Source organism: Columba livia, chromosome 21 (assembly GCF_036013475.1).
Source record: "Columba livia isolate bColLiv1 breed racing homer chromosome 21, bColLiv1.pat.W.v2, whole genome shotgun sequence".
NCBI classification, from domain to species: Eukaryota; Metazoa; Chordata; class Aves; order Columbiformes; family Columbidae; genus Columba; species Columba livia.
Genome location: NC_088622.1, coordinates 2,019,370 through 2,040,340, shown reverse-complemented (window position 1 = coordinate 2,040,340; position 20,971 = coordinate 2,019,370). Strand labels below are relative to the sequence as shown.

At 48.2% G+C, this 20,971-nt stretch overlaps 4 protein-coding genes across 8 annotated transcripts in view; 3 read left to right on the top strand and 1 right to left on the bottom strand.

The window, feature by feature from the left end:
- Positions 1–12,783, top strand: part of PUSL1 (pseudouridine synthase like 1) — a 26,484-nt gene extending 13,701 nt beyond the window's left edge. The window contains exons 6-10 of the mRNA XM_065037916.1: positions 1,669–1,723; positions 4,098–4,260; positions 4,958–5,923; positions 6,362–6,467; positions 8,006–12,783. Of these exons, the coding sequence (XP_064893988.1) occupies positions 1,669–1,723; positions 4,098–4,260; positions 4,958–5,031 (292 nt within the window). The 3' untranslated portion in view covers positions 5,032–5,923; positions 6,362–6,467; positions 8,006–12,783. The remainder of the gene's footprint in view (positions 1–1,668; positions 1,724–4,097; positions 4,261–4,957; positions 5,924–6,361; positions 6,468–8,005) is intronic.
- Positions 8,156–14,716, top strand: LOC135575238 (lysophosphatidic acid receptor 6-like). 2 transcript variants are annotated; one of them, XR_010467480.1, is made up of 2 exons: positions 8,156–9,720; positions 14,433–14,716. XR_010467480.1 is itself a non-coding variant. In XM_021281799.2 (2 exons), the coding sequence occupies exon 1, from the start codon at positions 8,156–8,158 to the stop codon at positions 9,215–9,217; it is 1,062 nt and encodes a 353-aa protein (XP_021137474.2). In that variant the 3' UTR covers positions 9,218–9,227; positions 14,433–14,716. The 2 variants fall into 2 exon arrangements, 1 of the variants encoding a protein (XP_021137474.2); XM_021281799.2 differs by having other exon boundaries at positions 8,156–9,227.
- Positions 9,495–18,691, bottom strand: INTS11 (integrator complex subunit 11). Of its 4 annotated transcripts, none has more exons than XM_065037904.1 (18): positions 18,444–18,691; positions 17,007–17,183; positions 16,112–16,209; positions 15,794–15,867; positions 15,368–15,596; positions 15,166–15,264; positions 15,043–15,077; positions 14,229–14,367; positions 13,703–13,767; positions 12,886–13,075; positions 12,225–12,308; positions 11,940–12,029; positions 11,560–11,722; positions 11,363–11,470; positions 10,889–10,950; positions 10,605–10,747; positions 10,388–10,517; positions 9,495–9,651 (listed from the first exon to the last, which is right to left on the bottom strand). In XM_065037904.1, exons 2-18 carry the CDS (start codon positions 17,032–17,034, stop codon positions 9,586–9,588), a joined length of 1,803 nt encoding a protein of 600 aa, XP_064893976.1. In that variant the 5' UTR covers positions 17,035–17,183; positions 18,444–18,691; the 3' UTR covers positions 9,495–9,585. The 4 variants fall into 4 exon arrangements, with proteins under 4 accessions (XP_064893976.1, XP_064893978.1, XP_064893977.1 ...); XM_065037906.1 differs by having other exon boundaries at positions 18,402–18,472; XM_065037905.1 differs by having other exon boundaries at positions 18,394–18,468.
- CPTP (ceramide-1-phosphate transfer protein) lies at positions 18,556–20,971 on the top strand. Its single transcript, XM_065037917.1, has 2 exons — positions 18,556–18,713; positions 19,050–20,971. Exons 1-2 carry the CDS (start codon positions 18,583–18,585, stop codon positions 19,570–19,572), a joined length of 654 nt encoding a protein of 217 aa, XP_064893989.1. The 5' UTR covers positions 18,556–18,582; the 3' UTR covers positions 19,573–20,971.

The window sequence follows — 20,971 nt, the reverse complement described above, 5'->3', positions numbered from 1 at the left end:
CAGGAAAAGCTTATAAATAAGTTTCTTTATTTTTTTTTTTAACCTAATCTAGGGAGATTTATTTTCTGCTTCAGAGGGAGGAATCTGTAGAATGATAAACCGTGGTCTCTTGGTCAAATAATGCAGCTTTTCTTTCTGATTCGTTCCTTCCTTTCTGAACTTGAACCAACCTCCTGAATTGGCCACTTGTCTGTTTCAAAGCCTGACTGTTCCAGTGATTCCTTCCATCAAACTCAGTTGCTCAGCAACACTGGAAGTGAGTTCGTGTCCCTTCCCTACCAAATGCTTTTGAATGCTCAGGATGTGTTCAGAAATTCAGCCCCCATCACATATTCCTGGAGAGCAATTGCTCTCCCACCTGTTTGGTAGCTGCATATGTATTATTCATTGCAAGGTGCTGGCTGGTGCTGCCAAGCGGGGCAAAAACACAGCTGGATTTTTTGCCGGTAAGCAAAACGGGCTGTGAGATTGACAAGAAAAAGCAAGTTTCACTCTTAAAGAAAAATAATCTTCTTCTCTTACAAAGTGTACAGGATATTTTTCCCAAGTATGTCGGCCCATATTTGAGGGGAGACCTGATCTCTGAACTGCCTGAAAGGAGCTTGAAGCCGGGGATGTCGGGCTCTGCTCCCCAGGAACAAGCGCCACGACCAGAGGAAACGGCCTCAAGTTGCGCCAGGGGAGGGTGAGGTTGGAAATTTGGGATAATCTCTTCCCTAAAGGGCTGGAACAGGCTGCCCAGGGCAGTGGTGCAGGCACCATCCCTTCCTTGATGCCCAGGTGTTCCCAGCAGCCCCTCCAGCCCAATATGTTCCAGCTGTGCTCCAGTCCCCATAGTCCTCTGGTCACTGGGCTCGTAGTGAGGCAGAACAGCAGAGGGTTTGCATGTGAATAGCTGCTTTTCTGGATTATGCAAGGTAACCTTTGTCTTTGTTTGCTGTAGGGATGCTGTGGGATATAAGGAGCACTTAAGATGCTGGTTTGTTTAGTTTTTATTGTTATTTTGTCGTTGCTTTTATCAGTGACTTCCAGAGTTGCTTGGTCACATGGAAGTTTGGAGATGCAGGCCCTGAAGTAAAAACCTTTTATGCTGCTGGCATATCTGATGTACAATATGTGTGTGTGTATGTTTTTATAGATATCTAATATGCATATCAGATTTATTTTATTAATTTGTACGTGTGTAGAGGTTCTTCCCTGTGGGGCTGTTCCTGAGAACGGGTCTGCACCGGGTTTTAGAGTTAGAGCTGGTATTTGGACGTCAACAAAACCACTAAAATACTTAGAAAGTAATTTGTAAAGATTTAGCAGAGGATGCAAGTGTCGGTGTTGGAACGTCTGTCGAGTTCTTATGGGGAATATTGGCTACTACCATAAAACTTCCTGGCAAATGGCATCTGTATGGACAGATCTGGTGAGGGGAAGATCAAGCCCCGTAAAACCAGGTACATATAAAACAGGCAGGAGTTGCCCAGAAGATGTCTGCGTTCACGTGGCAAACGAGCAGCCTGGTGTTGGAAAGCTCCCGATGCTGTTTCAGGTTAATTAGGGGCTGTGCAGCTGCTCATTCATTCTACTCGTGTTCACCTATGACTTATACTTCCCTTGTGGGTAGAAGAGCCATTTGAAATGTGATTTTAAATGCTTTTTTTTTGTTTCTTTCTTCAGGGGACTGGAGTTTTGGGAGCTGAAGTTCAGGAGCAGATCGTTCCTTTACCGACAGGTACTGTTTGGCGCTGTGTTCATCGCTCACTTTGCCTCCAAGGACCAAAGTGCTGCTGTCGCTATAACCATTGATGGGTTTAGCGATGTCGCATCCCTGCGCAGTGCTGTCTCTGTCACAGAGATGGTGTCACAGCTGCGTGTCACACACAGGGACATGCCATCGGAAAGCTGAGGTTCTGTGTTCTTTCTTTGAGCTGGTAGAACCAGAATCTCCTAAGTTTGTGTCCGAAATGAATGTCCAAAATCACAGAACCACGTGGGAGGATGGAAAGTTTTGTTTTCCGCAAGTTTTGTCCTTGCAGCCTGAGTGGTAAAAACCAACAGACATATGGTTTTGCTCTGCTGAATGGCACCAGGCCCAGCGAGGGCTGCCTGGAATTTTACTTTCTGGCTTTGGAGCATGAAGTGATCCTCAGCGTTGCACAAAGGAGGGATGGGAAGACCTGATTCAGCTACGCAGGCATGACTGCAGGGTCTCTCCCTCTGCCGTGCTGTCTGGCCCCTGGTTTTCTTTGAAATAACTCCAGCGGGGTTTGTGCCGCTGTATCCTCAGGGGAGACAACTCTCTCCACAGCTTAATGGTTCACCTCGTTAGGAAAGAGCTGGCAGTTCCCAGTCTGCCTCCCCTGGCCGTGGTCACACTCTGGAGATGGAGAACAGGCAAGAGAGGGCTTGTTTTTAGAGGAGAGAGGGGGTGTTTTGTGGCAACGGCAAGCAGCTATTTTTTATTCTGTTTTGACAAACCGGATTTGTTTCTTATCCTGTGCCAAGTAATGCTCCGTGAGCTCTCTGGCAGTGGGTGTCTGGATACGAGCAAGGGAAGAACAACAACGTGCTGGAGAGGAGGGCTCGATATACAGCTCATCAGATGCTCCTGTGACACGGGGAAAATGCCGGTAACCCATTTAGCGCATTAAAACTGAAATGCCACTTAGTGACATTGTGCAGAGAGTAGTTACCTGTACATCTGGATGGTTTCGTTAGAGAAAAGGGTTAAACAGCCCCAGAAGCTGTATGTAGACGTCTTTGCTGACTAGCACACTGAAAGGGGAAGACACCAAACACAGGGCAATTTCAGATCTCAGTCTGCACTTAGACCAGCTCAGCAAGGCTGAAGTCACAGCTCACAATGACCTCTAGTGAGGGATGGATAAAATAACAGATGTCAGGGATCTGCTGCTTCTCCGTGCCATCTGCTCACAGGCTCTTGGAACCCAGTGCAGTTTGAGACCAGAGCGTGTAGGGCTTTGGATAAATATATCTGGGCTTGTTGGACCTTTCTTCTTAACGGTGATATAAACGCGATCAGGTTGCTTAGTGGACCTTGGTTTATTCTTTTGTAAATGTTAATGGGTCAGAAACTTAGACCGATGTTTCATTACAGCGCTACGTTTAAGTTCGTGGAGAGCTTGCTATGCCTTTGAAAGGTCCTGAATAGAGTTGATGTTTATTTAGGCCGAATGACTGACGGTGGCTGTGCAAGTGGGGCCGTGTCCAGACAGGACAGTGTCTGCTGGACCCTTTACCCCGCGTGGGCTGGTGCTGCTGTTGGCGGTAAAATCTGAGCCTGGAGGACGGGATGTGAGGGGCATGAGCACCGTGGTGTGAAATCTGTGCTAACCCGCTGGTTCTGGAACCCCCGAGTGCAGAGGGACACAAGTTGTGACACGCAGAGGTGTCCAAAATGCCAGTTTGCCACACTGGGGGGACGCTTTCTTGTGGGCTGTCCTACTTATTTGGGTTTTTTCCTTTGTTTTCTCTCTTTTGCCTTATGAGAGAGAAGCAAGCCCCTACACAGCCCCCCAGCTGGAAACAGGCTCGCTTGTGTGTTAAGAACCACCTTGAGCTCAGCTCTGCGCACATCAGCTTCCTGCGCAGACGGGGGCGTGGGCGCTGCTGTTTCTGGAACAGAAACCGTCCTCTGCTCGGCTTTCTGCTCGCGGGTGATGAGAACGACCCTGCTCCATGGTCGTGCTGTGTTACGGGTCCCCATCTCGTTCCTACTGACGCCTTTAGTTGTAGGGAGGGAAGGCTTAAAGGCAGCAAGTTGATTTTGCTAGTTCTGTTCCCTGCCACCAGCTTTGGTCACTAGAAGATGTGGTGCCACCAGAAATTAGGCTTTCTGGGACCTGTGGGTTTAGTAATAACAATGTACCCCTGTTCAGGAGCAGGCTGGTGATAGGAAATCATGGTGATATCGTTCTTTCCTGAGCAACGGGCACTGAACTCCCTGATTTCTGGATTGATCGGTAGTAACCGTGGGCTGTCCCACAGCACGATGCTCTGACAGCACGGGCACAGGACACAGAATCTCCCAATCTCTTTAAGTGTTACAAGGGCAGCTCCTAAGCCACGTTCCCTGTATTTTGCAGGTCCGGAGAATGGTCGGGGCTCTAGTTGCAGTTGGCCAGGGGAGGCTGACACCTCGGCACATAAAGGAGTTACTGGAGATAAAAGATTCGCGGGCTTTCCCAGCCAACGCCATGGCCCCGCCGTCCGGGCTCTTCCTCAAATCCGTGGAGTATGATGAAGCAGGTAGGTGAACATGGGAATGACGTTGTTTCTGTAGGAGCCAGGTCAGATGTTGGAGGGAGCGGTAACACCCACAGTTTTCCTTCGTGTTCTGTCCAACCTGTGGCTCACACTTTGTTCGCTGACACCCACAGACTCTGGAGGTGTTTACAGCGCTTGCTGTGGAAAAAATGTGTAATTCTATTTTTCCGATAGATTTCCTCTTACTTTCAGGGTGGTAAAAAAGAAGTTGTGCTGACTATGACTTTGAGGTCTCACATGAATCATACTTTCAATTCTCATAAATTCTTGTGCTGTGCCATGTTATAAAGACCAAATGTTCTGCGGTGTCTGGGTGCCCGCAGATCCCTGTCTGCTCACTCGCTTCTCCCTTGGTATTTACGAGAGGATCGTACAGGCCGGAGCGCAGAGAACAGATCATCCTTTTGTTTATATGGCAGCTCTGTTCATTCTGCAGCGTCTGATCTAAACTATTTAAGTTTTTTAGCTTAAAAAAATGTAAATTCGGGGGCAAATTTGCAGGAGGTAGCAAATGGACATCATGGAATTTTGCAGAGGCCGCTGCTGCTGCTGGGTTGGGGTTTGCCGGTGGGGAGGGAGCCCAGGTGGCACATGAAGACCCCAGGTTTTAAGTGCGTTCATGTGGCTTCGTTTCCATCTTTTTCCCTAAATCAATGTTTTATTTCTCCCCCCTGCTCAGATTTGGAGGCTCCAGTTTCCCCGGGAGAGCAGCAGCTCTGTGGCTGCGGCCGCGGCTCAAGGGGCCGTTGTTGAGGCCGCGCTGGAGGTTCGCCAGGCGCTCTCCACGCAGGACGCGCTCGTCTCAATAAAAATCATTGACTGGAGGCATCTTCCCATCGTTTGTTCTTGTCCTCTGGGGAAAGGAAGAACAGCTCCACGCTGCTTGCAGATAACCGCTTTTTATAATTATTGTTTTTTCTGAGGTTCTGGTACCTGTTCCAAACAGGAGGAGGAAGGACATTTTTGGTTTGTTTTTTAATATTGTGGTTTTTTCCCCTTTTGCTGTGTGTGCGGGGAGGATGCAGGCTCAGAAAGGAGGAGAGCGCAGCGTTTCCTCTCTGACCCGGCCTCGTACCGCGTGGTGCGAGGGACAACCGTCACTGCTTGGTGCTGTCACCTGCAGAAACAGCCTTTGAAAGTCCATTTCCCCTCCTCCTCACCGTCTCTTACTGAGCTGGAGCGGCTTTTCCATTGTCCCATTCCCTTCTACAAAGTCGCGTCGCTTCAGATGCCGCGTGTTATAGAGCAAAGTTCCCTTGAGGTCACTTAAAACCAGTTTTAGTGGTCACAGCCTGGGCTGGTGGGACAGACTCCACGAGCGAGTCGGCCTCGCGCTGGGCTCTGGTTTGCTCCTCGCCACCTCCTGCTCTTCCCTCCTTACGCGCTGGGTAACTTGTGATTTTTGGTTTTTAATTTCTTGTGAATGAATGACGCCAGATGTTTTGATTATAAAATGGCCATTCGAGGTTACAGGGAAGAGGATGAAGATTTTGACTGAAGTTCACAAAAGAAACAGCAGCTGGTCTGAACACCGTCCTGTGGTGGAAGCGACGTGCAGCTGAGGTGCCTGGCACCACCGTCATTAACGTCCCCTTTGTCCCCGAGAGAAGAGTGACAGAGAAAGGCAGTTTGTCCGCTCGGCCTGGTGAGGGGATGTCGGTTGTTAAGTGGCAGTTCACAGTGACACAGACTATCGCGTTCACATAAATAAAGGAAGAATTTTAGCGACCTCTTGAGTGCCTGTGGACGGGCAGTGCTGGAGTCACCATCCCTGGAGGGTTGGACAGACGGACATGAGGTTCTCAGGACATGGGGCAGCGCTGGGGTGGGGAACGGGTGGACTCGATGATCTTGAGGGGCTTTTCCAACCCGAAACATTCTGCCATTTTTCAACATGAGTGGCATCAAACCCGAACGTGCCCGTACAGTTTTAGGCTGTGGTTTGTCTGCACAGGAGCGGCAGCGCAGTCTGGCTCATCCCCGCGCCGGGGGAAGCGAGAGCGCAGCCGGGGGGTGACACCTCCGCCCGGGACCCGAGCGACAGCCGCTCGTCTTCACTCCTTCCTGTGGTTTCTCTCTGCAGAGCGATGTGTTTCCAAAGCCCCGCTCAGCGCGACCTCGTGGGTCTGAGGACGCTCCGGGGAGACTCAACTGCAGCTGCTGTGCAGGAGACCATGAGCTGAGCTCTGGTAAGTTGGCTTTCTAACTCAGTTTATTACGAATCCTTACAGGGCAGGAACCCAAAGCAACGCTAGTGCTGTCGGGGTGTTAATCAAGCCGACTGTTGCTGCAGCCTTTTTTTATTTAATAGAGCAAAAATACCTGCTCGTGATGCTTCTGTAGATGTTTCCGGACTGTACCCCTAATCTGAATCATTTTTTATGTCTGTCATTAATACTTGTTATTTTTATCAGGGGTTATTTATAATTCCTCTCCTTTTTATGCTGTTGCATCACTAATTCTCTTCAATTGATTCCACTTGGACACCCAGTACACAGGGAGATCTTTGGGTGACAGTGACGCTTTAAAACCAGAAAAACCTCCCGCTTGACCAGAGTTGAAGGACTCAAGCTTAAGTTTATATGAAAACATTTCTGATAATTTAATGAACTCAAAATCTGGTGGCAACTTCGATGTGTGTGTTGCTGTGTTTTTGTAAATGAAATAACTTTGAACAGGAACTCGCTGCTGCTTTTTGGGTGGCAGAAACAACAGCCTCCCCGCCTCAAAGGAAAAATAACCAACCAAGAAAACAACGCTGGGAGCTGGGATGTGATCAGACTCTGCTTTTGGAATGGTAGATAAGTAAATGGTGTGTTATTCTAAGAGAAAAGTGACTTGGAAAATAGCTGTTTAGTTGTTGGCTCTGTCACTTGTTACCTCTCGCAGAAAATGAGCATATTTTCATTCACACTGATGTACACGGGGGGTCCTGCAGTGCGGGTGGAACTGGGTAGAAGAACAACTTATAACTGACTTGTAAGATACTCCACGGCAGTGATTTACTATCCCCCCTTTCCACGGCTCCTGTAGTTGAGCTTAAATGGGTTTGTGTTAAGGTGCTATTTGCAGAAATTCCTTGTGTGTGTCGTGGAGCTTTTACCTGGTGGTAAAACCTAGAAAAGTGAGATTTTCAGTGGCTTTTGCTCTGGCAAAACTCTGAGAACGAAGGTTGTTTCAAGTCCTGTGCTGTGTGGAGTTACGGCCGAGCCGTGCCTGGGTTGTGTTGGTCTGTGCACAGCCCTTTGCCCAGGTGAGCAGAGACGTGTCCTTGGCCAACTTAGAGCAAAACTGGTTATTTTTCCTTTCTCGTCTTCCCATTGTCATCTCGGGTGCTTTTGACTTCGTTAGATAAACCGCTCTTGGGAGGAAGTGTGATCTGAGCGCTTCCTTTGGAAAGCACCCAACAACCTTTGTGTCTTTGTGTGGTCAGTGGCTCAACTCCAGGACCTCGGTGCCTGTTGTAGCTGGTTTAATTTCTCCACCACCTTTAAGGCTTCTCTTTAGGTGTTTGTGTTTGGCTTAGTTGCTCAGATTTATTATTATTTTTTAGATATTTGATGGAGGAAACTGCACTGCACTGCGTGTCTTTTGTGGGAGCAGGGGAATTGCCACCTCTCTTACTGCAACACTGTCACCTCGCAATGATTTTCAGGCCAGTAAATGCTCTGTCTACTGCGTGAACTTCAAATGCTCATGTTTTAAATGATTTATTCTTTCTTTACAGCAACAGCACTTTCCATCTGTTAATAAATACACCAAGCACGGGCTTCACCAGACTGAACATCGCTTCAGCTCTTCCCCACTCGAGATGAAATAAACCTCCAGAGCCCACTGAGGTTAGGGCTGGTTTAAGACTTTAATCCCTGCAGAAATCATGGCAGGTGTGTCCTGCCCTGGAGGAGTCTCCAATGAGACCGTTGCCAATGCCAGTTCAGAATCCAGTTTGGACGCGGATTTCCAGTATTCCTTGTTTACTGTCATCTACAGCATCGTCTTCGTGCTGGGGCTGGTAGAAAACGTGGTGGCTCTGTACTGCCTGTCCTGCAGAGCAGAGCACACGGCTCATTCCTACGTCTACATGATCAACCTGGCGCTGGTGGACACCTTGTTCGTTTGCGTGTTGCCTTTTAAAATTCATTACCACCTGAACCGAAACAACTGGATCTTCGGGGACGTGGCTTGTAGGGTCACCGGGACTTTGTACTACATCAACATCTACCTCAGCATCGCCTTTTTCACCTGCATTTGCGTCGATCGTTACATCGCGGTGCTGCACCCCTTCACCTACATCCGCATCAGAGCCGCCCATTACGTGGCGGTGGTCGCAGCCCTCTGGGTGGTGGCTCTGAGTGTCGCGGTTCCTCTGGTCCTCGGTGGCCCTCTGCACAACAGCGGCGAGAGGAACGCGACGGCGTGTTTTGAGAACTTCCCTTCGAGCTGCTGGACTTACCGCATGGCTCCCTACAACATCCTGGCCTTGGTTTTTGGGTTCGTGATCCCGTTTTCCATCATTCTCATCAGCTACCCGCTCATCGCCAAGAGGATCTCCCAGATCAAGCACAGCGTCCGCAAGAGGAAGGCGCTGAGCACCATCTACATCATCCTGGCCATCTGTACTTTGTGCTTTCTCCCATATCACCTCACGCACTTGCTTCACTTTTTAATGAGAGTCCGGGTCATCCAGAATAAGTCGTTTACCAGCTTGATCTACAAAATGCGGAGGGTCACCCTGGCCCTCGTGAGCGTCAACTGCTGCCTCAACCCCCTCCTGTATTATTTCACCTCCTCCAGCAAGCGCTGGAGCTTCAGCCTCAGGCTCCGGTTCAGGTCCGAAAGGGTTTACACGATCTACGACCAGAAACACAGGGAGACCTCCTATGTGTACAAACTACACCAGAGACACGGAAACAAGAAACACAGAGATGGCATCAACTGATTTACTTAAAGTAAGTACACGTTTCATCTCTCCTACTGTTTATTTGAAAACAAACCTCGGAAACCAGTGCCTTTGACGCAGTGGGTGTTACACAAGGGAAGACTGGAGGGAAGTGCCGTATATTTTTATTAGCTGTGTATTTTTATGAGCCAACTGGGACAGCACCAGGGGAGCTGTATTCTCTGACAGTCCTCAGGACTCTTTAAAATGACTCCCCCAGACAGGTTTCTAATGTGAGAAGATCGCAGCTAAACAATACAGACCATCACTGCAGTAATTGGACAAACGCCGTAATCGCTTTATTAAAATAGGAAAAAACATTGACAATGTAAACAAAATAAAATGTGTCTTGGAAGCGGCGCTGGGGCTCAGGCCGTGCTCTGGGGAAGCCCTTTTTTCAGCAGGGATGTGAGAAAACTGCCCAGCTCCTCGTCCTGGAGAGAACACAGAGAAACAGGATGGACGCGTCTTCCACTTACCCACTGGGGCAAGAAATTCAACAGGTACCTAGAAATAGCTGAAATAATTCTTGGGTTTGGCAGAATCTGATGTTTGCACTGTTCAAAAATGGCAGCCGGTAACACAAATGCGTTTCTGGGTGTGCTTTCAAAATCAGGAAAGTGAAATTCTTCCTTGAAACAATAAAGAACTATTGATATTTTTTTCTTTGCACTTAAGACGGCATTTCCTTGCTGTAAAAGCATTTCAAAATAGAGCCCTAGAATGTGTACTTTTGAAAGACAGAAAAGGTAACAAGTGTCTAATCTCACAGCAATTGGTGTTACGAGATTTCTGCTGGTTGGTTAACTTTTACACCCAAGAAATACAGTGTAAAATACCACACTCTGCATTGGAGTAGTGATACAGGCAGGAGTTTAGAACCTGGATACTACAGTGTCCTCAAAACACAAATGTGATTGTTATTGTAATTGTAGTGAGTGTTGTTACTAAAGAGTCTTGAGTTCAGTTGTCCCAGAGAAAAGTGATTCACAAAAGCTCCTGTAAAACCATTTGTACTAAACCTAAAATGATAAAGGCAAGGGCAGCATCTGCCTGTTTCAAAAATGGAGTGATAAAGACGCACCCGAGCAACCGCCAGGGTAGGAGAGGTTGGGACTGTGAGGAGTTAAGATCAGGGATGCTGGAAAGCCCATTTCCGAGTGTTCCTACCTGGTAAGTCCAGGACACAAGCAGAACTTTGGTTCCTTGATCCTCCGAGTGCGCCGTGGCCTGGATAAGAATGGACTCGACTGTTATGGAGCCGTCAGGGAGATGCTGCACGGAATAATCTTTCAGGACCCTGGTAACAGAGAAGGTAAATGATTTATTTTGGATAGGCCACGCACACTAAGAAGTCCAAGCTCAAGTCCACCAAGAACAGACTGACCCTTTGAGGTGGTTGTAGACACGGAGCACGGTCTCGTGTTCTTTCCGCGGATCCTGGATGTGGACGCGGCAGGTGAAGCGCAGCTGATGTTCCGTCAGTCCCAGCTCCTTCAGCGCCTGCTCGGGGGAAACCAGGCGGAAGCTCTGCGGGGAAAAGCACAGAGCCCTTAGACGCCAGTTCTCTGCGCCTTCTGAGGTTTTGTTCCTCCGTGCAGGTTGTGTTCAGCGCTGCACAAGTCCAGCAGTAAGAGGACACCAGACAAACACAAGAACTTTTTTACTTACGTTATCCTTCATCATTAAGGTGCCGTGCATCAGCTTTGGCTTCTTGGAATCTGGTAAGAGACCTAAACCAAGGGAAGAGATGACACGGTTAACGACGACATGCTCACCTCTCCCACAAGCACTGCTATCAGACTTAATAAACTGGATTTCTGGATCCCTGCTGAGGTTCAGAGACTACGATTTTACAGCTTTGTTCTCCCGGCTGTTAAAGTACTTGGTGCTTAAACCCCTATCAAGCCTCTGGACACAAACCAGACCCTGCTCAGGAACACAGAACTGCCGCCTCTCTTCCCGTACCACTTTAGATTTTCCTTGAATTGCGTTTATAAAAGCAATTCCAGTTTCCACAGACCAAGCCAGTCAAAGCACACGGACTGTGTTTTCATCATGAACGGGCAATGAGTAGAAAATGAGGTAGCTGCCCATGCTTGTTTTTAAACATTATTGACGATACGTTCATTAAAAATGTGTCACCTGTTGCTGTTTCTCTCTTGAGGAGCCCCAGCGAGATGTCGACGGGAATGCTGGGGTTGGTGAAGATCGTGGTGGTCTCTCCGTTCGCGGGCATGTAGCAGTTGACATCTGCAGTGGGAACAGACGGCGTCAGGAGGAGCATTTCTGCAGCCCAGGCTTTGCTGCCTTCCCCTCCTCACTACCAGCGCGATACGTACGGAACTCCTGCTCGATTTTCTGTTTCAGAAACTCCATTTTCTTGGCTTCGCCGTGGACCAGGAGCACGTTGCGCGGCTCAGCCTGGCGAATGAGCTGCATGATGCCCTTGGCATCGGCGTGGGCGCTGAAGGACATGTACTCCACCTGCATCTTCACCTCCAGCTGCAGGGAGCACAACGCGCAGCTTCATGAGCCCACAACCGCTTTGCCTCACTGTAGCTTCTGAATACACACACACAGACCCAAACTCCTCTGTGTTTAGCCCAAAGAAAACGTTACTTGGGCATTCTCAGTGTACGCAGTGTACTCCGGTAACAAGTACATGGTCTCTACTTACCACCTGAAGTTCCTCCCACTTGAAAATATTAATAAGACTCACTATTTGTCTTCCTTCCATTTCCAGCTTGCGCTGTCCACTCAGAATCTTGTGGCCCACGGTTCCCTGCACGCAGTAGCCGGGCATGATGACCTGAGAAGGAAACGAGGAAAATATACAAACCCTGTATGTGTAGCACAGCTGTTGTTAACATAAAAACACAGCAGTAAAACACTGATGGAAATGTGTGCTCTTCACAGCTTACATTCACTGGGAAGCCTCTGTTCTTCTGTATCGATGCCACCATCACATCACCACAAAGCATCACTCAAAGAAACACATTCTTACCATGTTCTTTTCATTCCCTGCCCATTTCCTGAAGATCTGGAGGGACTGTCCTGCGTGAAGCATCCCAGGGGTCGCAAACACAACCTAGAATTGAAAAATGCACTAAAAACCACCACAGAAAACAGGGATTTTTTCCATTACTCAAGATACACATATCCTAAACCTGTGGAGGGTATCCACTCATAAACATTACAGCACACTTAAAACATCAAAGCTTTAATGGAGATTTTTTGCTACTTAATTTTTCCCAGCTTGTCTAATTCTCATGTAAATTAAACAAGTGTTTTAGGAAGTTGTTGTGAGCATCCACAGCATCCGGTAACAACTTTGAAGGGTTTGATAGTGGTACTGTCACACTCGACAAGATTCCTTTCAGCTACTGTCTAAGAAACCACTCAGAAATAAAACCAGCAGCAAGAGCTGGTGCTGTAAAGGATCCGTCTCCTGACTTCAAATAATATACTGTAAAAATTACTGTGAACATGCAATCTTTATTTTTCCCTCTCTGGGCATTTTACCTTTACTGAAATAAAGGTCTGTAATAGTTACACAGACAAAAGCGTTGAGATGGGATGTTGATATTAAAGGGATGTGTGGTGTGGTGAAACCAGCCCCTGACACCCCACATCTGCGCTATTTACCTCGTTTAACCCCCACCTACCATCGGTCCCGGGTTGTCTGCAAAGGCCCGATCAAACGCTTTGATGTGTTTGAATTCAAACATGTTCCTCTGCACAAACGTTTTCCGGATTTTCTGATTAGTCCAGGTGATGAAGAGCTTGTAATAATGATTGGCCTTCTCCGTCAGTCCCGTGGAAAAATAAATTGGAGCCTTCAAGTTCATTCTTTCCCTGTAGAAAGAAACATTTGAGATACGTGTGAGGGCCTGAGTAGGATCCTGACTCCAAGTCTATAAACCTGAGTAGGCGCCAAAGATTTTCTTGTGCATATCCTGCTCCCAATGAGCTATAAATGAGTTATTTTGATAATGCTATAACACTACGCATTAACTTACTCCAAAGATGGTTTTGTCCAGTTCTCCTCACCCACTACAACTTCCTTCCAATACAAATATTAGCGCTAGGGGTAGTAATTAAAAGCAGTATCACTTGGTATTCTAATGAACATTTCCACACAATGCCTATACACAAGTTTAATACTTGTTCATCTCTCCTCCCCCTCCCGTGAAAACTCTTTTACACTGTGGCAAAGATGCGATCCAATATTTTAAAGGACGATTGATTGAGGGAGGAGCAGAGAATGAATGTGGAGAGAAAACAGTTCATTTACTGCTTAGTCAGGAACACTGGGAAATATACGGGAAATAAAGAAGTAATTCTGCAGTGGCCCGTATGGGCCGACATGCAGAGGAAAACTGATGAGAACGCTGGTGCTAACCAGGTGGATCACAGACACCTGCCGGGACAACAGGAGGGGACAGGAGGAGGTGGCGCCTGCGCAGCAGAGCCTGCACTCACCAGAAAGTCTCCAATAAAATGCAAAGTTCCTGGGCGCGTCCAAGGGCAAAAACTGGGATAAGAACCTGCAATTGAGGCGTAATTTAGTCTGTGAAACCCAAACAGCATATGAATGGTACCGCAGTGTTATCATTTCTGAGCAAGTCCCTCAGTTCCCTCTCGCTTTCCAATTTTCCGACCTTTCCCCCTGCAGGAATGTGTTGTCTGCAGTTTGGGGATGACAAACACTGATATTTGACAAGCACTGATCTGCTTGGCTGGGCAGCCTTGCCTTTATGCTCCACGTTTGCAGGCTGTAAGCCGAGCACTTCCCCTCACTGGCTCATTAACTCGTCCTTTGGTTTTCTTCCTGGCATGGTTTAAGTGTTTGATATTCTCTTTTAAAGCACAGAGTGAGGAATATAAAAACATCTTCGGCTTCACACGCAGCTGCCCGAGTTAATTAATAATTATAGAGCGCTACAGAGCCAATGAGAGCTTCACAGAGAAAAAAACCCACATTACTTAGATGATGAAAAGGCCGTACCTTCCCTCCTCTTTCGACAGTCTCGTGAACTTTCTTCAAGAAATCTCTTTCTCTGCAGCGTTTGGAATCTCTGATAGTTGTGGCGTAGGTGGATTCAGTTATTAATAAATCCGGGCGACACTTATCAATCCAGGCAGCGCTAAAACAGAAGGAATCTTTAAAAAGGCAATCCCACTGATAGTTTGTGGCATTTCTTATCTGCAGGTCTCAAAGACGGGTGGAAAATGTCACTGTCCCCATTTGCAGAGAGGAAAACAGGTGAACATCAGCTTGTCCAAAGCCACCAGGAGCTCTCTGGCAGCATCAGGATTCCTCTCATTGCTTTAAATTAATCCAGCGCAGAATGGAAACTACAGGCTTTGAAAAGCAATACTTCTCCAGTCTATTACTTGTTTTAAATGCATTAAAATGTTATTCTAAATAGCATGAAAATTGTAAATCTCTCATATATATGCTAGTAAAAATAAAATGAACATTAAAGTTTGTGATTGGCACTCTCGTAGAAAGTAAATACATTTAGAAGACACCACGACAATAAAACATTTCAAATATCTAAATCCTATTATTATGCAGTCTTAAAAACAAATCAATACAAGCATAGAGAAGAAGATCGCATTAAGGTCTCTCTGGAAGAATCAAGGTAAATCTGTTCATCCTTGTAATTCTAAACTGCGTTATCTTTCCAGCAAAGACACAGTTAAATGTCTGCTAACAAAGAATCAATGCTAATAAGCCCCAAGTATTAGCAGAAGCTGTGCTAAAACCTTTCTGCCAGAAATACATACAGCTCGTAAAAACTCAGCTTCCTACTTACCCTAAATGTCTGTCTGGTGTCATGTTATAATCACCCTGATGGAAGAAGAGAAACCCATTAATATTCCCAGGGTGACGGGACAGGCCATTAAAAGGAATATCTGTACATCTTGTGAGTACTCACAGTGTACACGACTGACTCGCAGCCAACTTTGATCTGGAACATGGCTGCTCCAAGCACGTGGCCGGCGTAGTACGCCTTGATCTCCAGCTCCTCATCCACCTGCACAAACAGCGCAAACATTTAGAAAAAATACCAAAATTCCTCTGCTTTCCACAGCAATGCAGCTGCTCCGATTGCAGAGTGCGCAGGAACGACCGTTTACCTGAACGGTCTGGTGGAGATGCACAGCAACCACTTTTTTCATGCAGTCTTTAATCATTTGGGAAGTGAAGAAGTTGGTTTCTCCTTTTTTATCCACGGTGATTTTCCTGTAGTCCTCCAGGAGGATGGGGCAGATGGCCTTGGTGGGGTGCGTCATGTAAATGGGCCCGTCGTAACCCACCATCTCGCTGAAATACGGTAACGCTCCACAATGGTCCAAGTGAAAGTGGCTGCAAAGACACAAAGGATACAAGAGACGCTGCATGGGGATTTAGCTTGCCTGGTTCTCAGATCTTGCTTTTTAAAGCACTGTATGACATAGAGGAACTTGACAAAATATAAATGATGGACTTAAAATACGTTTGGGTTGCAAGGGACGGTTTACAAAGCTTTCCCGTGTCCCGTGTGAGCTCTGAAGGGTTCTCACCTGATGATCACGCAGTCTAGAAAGTCAGTCAGCCTCCCGTTCTGAGTGATGTACGAAAAGTCAGGGAAGCGTCTCTGCAAAGACATGAAGCAACAAAGCCAATTAATATAATATTATGTTACTAATCCAACAAAACAATGGCATGAACAACCAAAAACACTGGAAACACACTGTGATGCGCCTCAAGGCACTCTGCGATAATGCAGTGGACTGCAGCAGGGTTGGCAACGCGGCAAGAGCTGCCGGCAACACCGTCACAGTTACGTGCAGGAGTCCGACACCTCTACGCAACATTCAGGTGTCTCCACTGTTACTCACATCATCGTTGTAGCCCATGTGCATCCCGCAGTCCAGCATCACGTTCTTCCCGGCGATGGACACGAGGATGCAGCTGCGTCCCACGTCCTGGCCAGCCCCTGGGCGCAAGAAAAAGACAAGTAAGACATCTCTACGAGTATTTACAATCTGTAAAAACGAAGCATTTAAAGGTCCGTGCAACCTCCCAAGCCCTTTTCTGATGCAGGACAACATCCTTTCTGCCAAACAAGACCTGTTAGAGGGTAAGGAAATGTGAACCACCCCAGCCCTGAGCTCAGGACGGGGCCTCCAGCTGCAGAACCACAGTAAGTGCCCAAACCCACAACAGGTCAGACGCAGGACACGCGTGTTCTCTGCCCGCTGCGGCGCAATCGCAGCTGCACAGGTTCTAGTAAGAGCAAAATAATCTCTTATCTGGAAAAAAATAGCATGGAAGTTCCCAGGTTCTCTGCCTCTCAGTGAAAGCACAGACCTTCATTAAGCTCTAATTAAGTCCACTCTGAGACAGACAACTATCCACTGGGATAAAGCAGTTCTGCTCGGCACAGCCTCTGCCATCTCGGGACACAAATGCATCTCTGTGCAACTCATTTAAAAAAAACACAAAAAAGAAAAACTTGCTTCCTTTAGATCTTCAGCACCGTTAAGTGAACTAATACTACAATATGATACTATAATGCTTTTACCAGTAACTATTAATGAATCCCATAATCAAAATAGAGCTGTCAGACTGTTCAAGTCTTACTTGCTTGAGACAAGAGGACAGTGACAAACTGAAAAGAACCAGGTCAGGCTGCTGCACAAATGTAACACATATTGCAGTATATTACTCTGAATTCTAAATTCTACAGCTTTTCACTGCTTATAGCTCAGGAGGATTTTAGATTGGACTTACCCAAGGGGGTGACTTTTATTTCAGGCATTTTAACAAACTCTAAATCTCAAACTGCGTGGGAAATTATTCCAGAACCAGTCCAACGGGGGCCAAAAGAAGCGCAGATTGCGCCGTTTTCACACCCGCCATTGCAACTGTGTTTCAGCCAGAAGACTCAAGCAGAGGCCCAACTTCTTCCTAGAGGGAACACAGCCAGAAAACACAAGTCAGGGGATAAAAACTGCTGGAAGTTCAGGCCTGTTTGCCTCCAGTAGTCACCATCACTGATATCTATATTTCTAATTATTAAATTGCATTATAAGGAATTATAGAACTCATAGTTTAGGAGGATATTAAGGTAGGCACCTTTAAAGATCAACCAACCTTATAACCATACAATCTTTGTGCTTGGCAATCACACCCTGTTCTTAAAGTTGACATAAAGTTATAACATATTCTTTTAAAACAGGTAACTGAGAAGTAACTGAGAAACATGCGGATGCTTCTTAGCACTGTGTAAACAGCCAGCTTGTGTTAGAATAAGCAGGGAATACCTTAATGATTGTCAAGAACTGTAACGAATATAGATTTCTCTGTCAATATAAGCCATGTATGACCAACCGGTGAGTGGGGGGACCTGCGGAAGGACGCCCTCAGTGCTAAATAAGAAATGCTACTTTTAAAACATTAAGATGTGGGATTACGAGTCTGTTACTTTGCCGATTTTATGGTATCATCACCACTGCAGCCTGGGCCAGCCCGCAGGTGGGAAGGCAGGGGAGGAAAGTGCTCCTGCTCCCCGGTTTATTTATTTATTCAGAGTGGCCACAACACCCGTGTCCAGGTCCGACCCCGCTGGGCCCGTCGGTCCCACCCCTCGGGGAATCACAGAATCCCAGAGTGTGAGGGGTTGGAAGGGCCCTGGAAAGCTCATCCAGTGCAATCCCCCCATGGAGCAGGAACACCCAGATGAGGTTACACAGGAAGGTGTCCAGGCGGGTTGGAATGTCTGCACAGAAGGAGACTCCACAACCCCCTGGGCAGCCTGGGCCAGGCTCTGCCACCCTCACTGGGAAGAAGATTCTTCTTGTATTTAAGTGGAACCTCTTGTGTTGCAGTTTGCACCCATTGCCCCCTGTCCTATCACTGGTTGTCACCGAGAAGAGCCTGGCTCCATCCTCCTGACACTCACCCTTTATATATTTAGGAACACTGAGGTCACCCCTCAGTCTCCTCCAAGCTCAAGAGCCCCAGCTCCCTCAGCCTTTCCTCACGGGGAAACCTGCGTGTGGCGCACACAGGCCCAGAGGCCCCGGCCCGGCGCTCCCGGCAGCCCTCGGCCCTCACGGCCCCGCAAGCCGCAGCAGAGCGCACACCCCGCCCCGCACACACCCCCCAGGCCCCGGACCCGCGAACCCCGGCCCGGCCCGGCCCCACTCCGGCCGCCATCGCTCTCACCGCCTCGTCCCCGGCTCCTCAGAACCGCCCGCCAGGGCGGGGCCGCCGCGGATTGGTGGAGCCTTGAGTCACATGAGGCGAGGCCCGCCGCGGATTGACGGAGCCGCGGGTCACGTGAGGCGAGCGGGGGTGCGCGGCCATGGCGGGCGCTGCGGGCGCTGCGGGCGCGTTCAGCCTGCGGGAGGTTCTCGCCGCGTTCCAGACGTGCGTGTCCGAGCGGCGGGAGGTGCTGCTGGGGCCGTACCTGAGCGGCTGGCGGGGGCTCATCCGGTGGGTGCTGCTCTGGCGCTGACCCCAGGGGAGGCGGTAGCACGGAGGGTGGTGGTCGCTTCTCCCAAGTAGCATTTGACAGGATCAGAGGAAACGGCCTCAAGTTGCGCCGGGGGAGGTTGAGGTTGGATATCAGGAAAAATTCTTCTCCAAAGGGCTGTGGGGCATTGGAACAGGCTGCCCAGGGCAGAGCTGGAGTCACCATCCCTGGAGGGGTTGAACAGACACGGAGATGAGGGTCTCAGGACATGTGGCAGTGCCAGGGGTGGGTTATGGCTGGACTCGATCTTGAGGGGCTTTTCCAACCAACACGATTCTGTGTCTCCCCACCGGCAGGTTCCTGCACAGCCTGGGCACCATCTTCTCCTTCATCACCAAGGACGCGGTGGCCAAGGTGCAGATCATGGAGGGCTACAGCGGCGGGGAGCAGCGGGAGCGGTACGCCTCGCTGCAGTCCATGGTGGAGTACGAGCTGGCCAACGGGCTGGTGGACGTGCAGAAGCGCGGGGGACACCCCGAGTCCGGCTGCCGGACCGTCCTGCGGCTGCACCGGGCCCTGCGCTGGCTGCAGCTCTTCCTGGAGGGGCTGCGCACCGCCGGGGAGGACGCCCGCACATCCACCATCTGCACCGACTCCTACAACGCGTCCCTGGCCGCCTACCACCCCTGGGTCATTCGCAAGGCGGCCACAGTGGCGTTCTGCACGCTGCCGTCCCGCAACGCCTTCCTGGAGGTGATGAACGTGGGCACGGCCGAGGAGGCCGTGGCCATGCTGGGTGAGGCTCTGCCGCACATCAGTGACGTCTACGATATCACCCAGGAGCTCTTTGCCCAGCACGACCTGCTCAACCTCCCGTGACGGGAGGGATGGGGAAGAGCCGTGCCAGGTTCTGAGAGATTAAGGGTGAAGCAGGTGAAAACCGTGTGTTTTCACAAACACACAAGTGTCTGGTTCTCTGTCCCTGGTCACTCTGTCCCTTTCCTTTTCCAGGATGCAGTTGGCAAAGCTACTCAGGTTGCCTCACTTTACAACAGAAAAAAAAAGCACCTTTTTTTTTTTAATAGGTATCTATATATGTATAACTGTGTGTCTGTGGAGCCCTGGCTCGACAATAAGAAAAACACATTCTTTATCATGCTTAAGGGATTTCTTTTCTCCTAGATTCACCTTCAGCTGTCAGCTAGGCTGGGAGTAGGAGGTTTTGGGTTCACTTTTAAGCCAAACTCTGCAACTTCAGCAGGTTTTGTGCATTTACACCATTTGCGGGACAGCACAACTTTCAGCTGTGGTGCCTGAACACGTTTACACGACACATGAGCTCACTTTGCCACTTTTGTTTACAAGCTGTTCCCTTGATTAGATCTGGGAGGGGTTTCCCTCCATTATGCTTTAACCTGGAAAATATAATCGTGAGTAATGTGTATCTGAAAGCTCTTTTTCTTGTGGTCACACACTTATCTGATGATTGCTGCTAATTCTGTGTCCCCTGGGATTAAAGAAGGAAAGGGTGACATATGTTGTTACTGTAAGTGACCAATTTCCTTTGTGTTCCATTAAGCAGGACCTTCTTTCTGTGTCGCTTCCTGTTAATCTCTATTTTATCCCTCTTGGGATGTGGAACAGTTTTTAGTGTGTTCTGCAAAATACTAAATATCCAGCTAAGGCTGCAGGCTGCACCTGATCTGTTCTCCTGCCAAGCTTCTACATCGTGTTTATGAGGTTTATTTTAAATGTATGTGTCAAATGCCTACAAAAATGTCTTCTCCCTCTGGGGAGAAAGCTGAACTTGCACTGTAAGTCACTATTTTACCAGGCTTATTTATGACTTCTATTGCAAATGACTGTATATTATAGACAGTATGTGTATGTATATATATATACTCACACCAAAGTATGCACAATGGAATTTACTTAGCTCTTTGAAAGCTGAAAAAGCACTACGTTGTTAGCTGAGGATGACATGAATATTTGGAGAAAGAGGGAGAATCCCACAGGCTGGAACATGTTCTGATTGTATCTCAGGCAGTTTGGCCTCACGTAACACTAAATTATTCAGGAAATCACTATTACCTCATGGAGGTTAAACTAACTGGACATTAAATTATGTGAAGAACATGCTTCTGAGGAGTAAATGCTTGTTTTCTTTGTGGTGCTTGGGGGAACGTATTCCTCTTATGAGACAAACAATGTCAGAAAGGAACTTGATCTTTGCCATTCAAACCAGAGAGAATAAATGCAAACCATGCTGCAACCGAAA

Excerpts from the sequence above, each read along its gene's own strand:
- LOC135575238 (XM_021281799.2), top strand. The coding sequence starts at position 8,156 with ATGGCAGGTGTGTCCTGCCCTGGAGGAGTCTCCAATGAGACCGTTGCC.
- INTS11 (XM_065037904.1), bottom strand. The coding sequence starts at position 17,034 with ATGCCTGAAATAAAAGTCACCCCCTTGG. Across the intron at positions 15,868-16,111 it reads ACATGGGCTACAACGATGAT|AGACGCTTCCCTGACTTTTC; the intron begins GTGAGTAACAGT and ends ATGTCTTTGCAG. Across the intron at positions 13,768-14,228 it reads CTGTCGAAAGAGGAGGGAAG|GTTCTTATCCCAGTTTTTGC; the intron begins GTACGGCCTTTT and ends CCTCAATTGCAG.
- CPTP (XM_065037917.1), top strand. The coding sequence starts at position 18,583 with ATGGCGGGCGCTGCGGGCGCTGCGGGCGCGTTCAGCCTGCGGGAGGTT. Across the intron at positions 18,714-19,049 it reads GGCTGGCGGGGGCTCATCCG|GTTCCTGCACAGCCTGGGCA; the intron begins GTGGGTGCTGCT and ends CCCCACCGGCAG.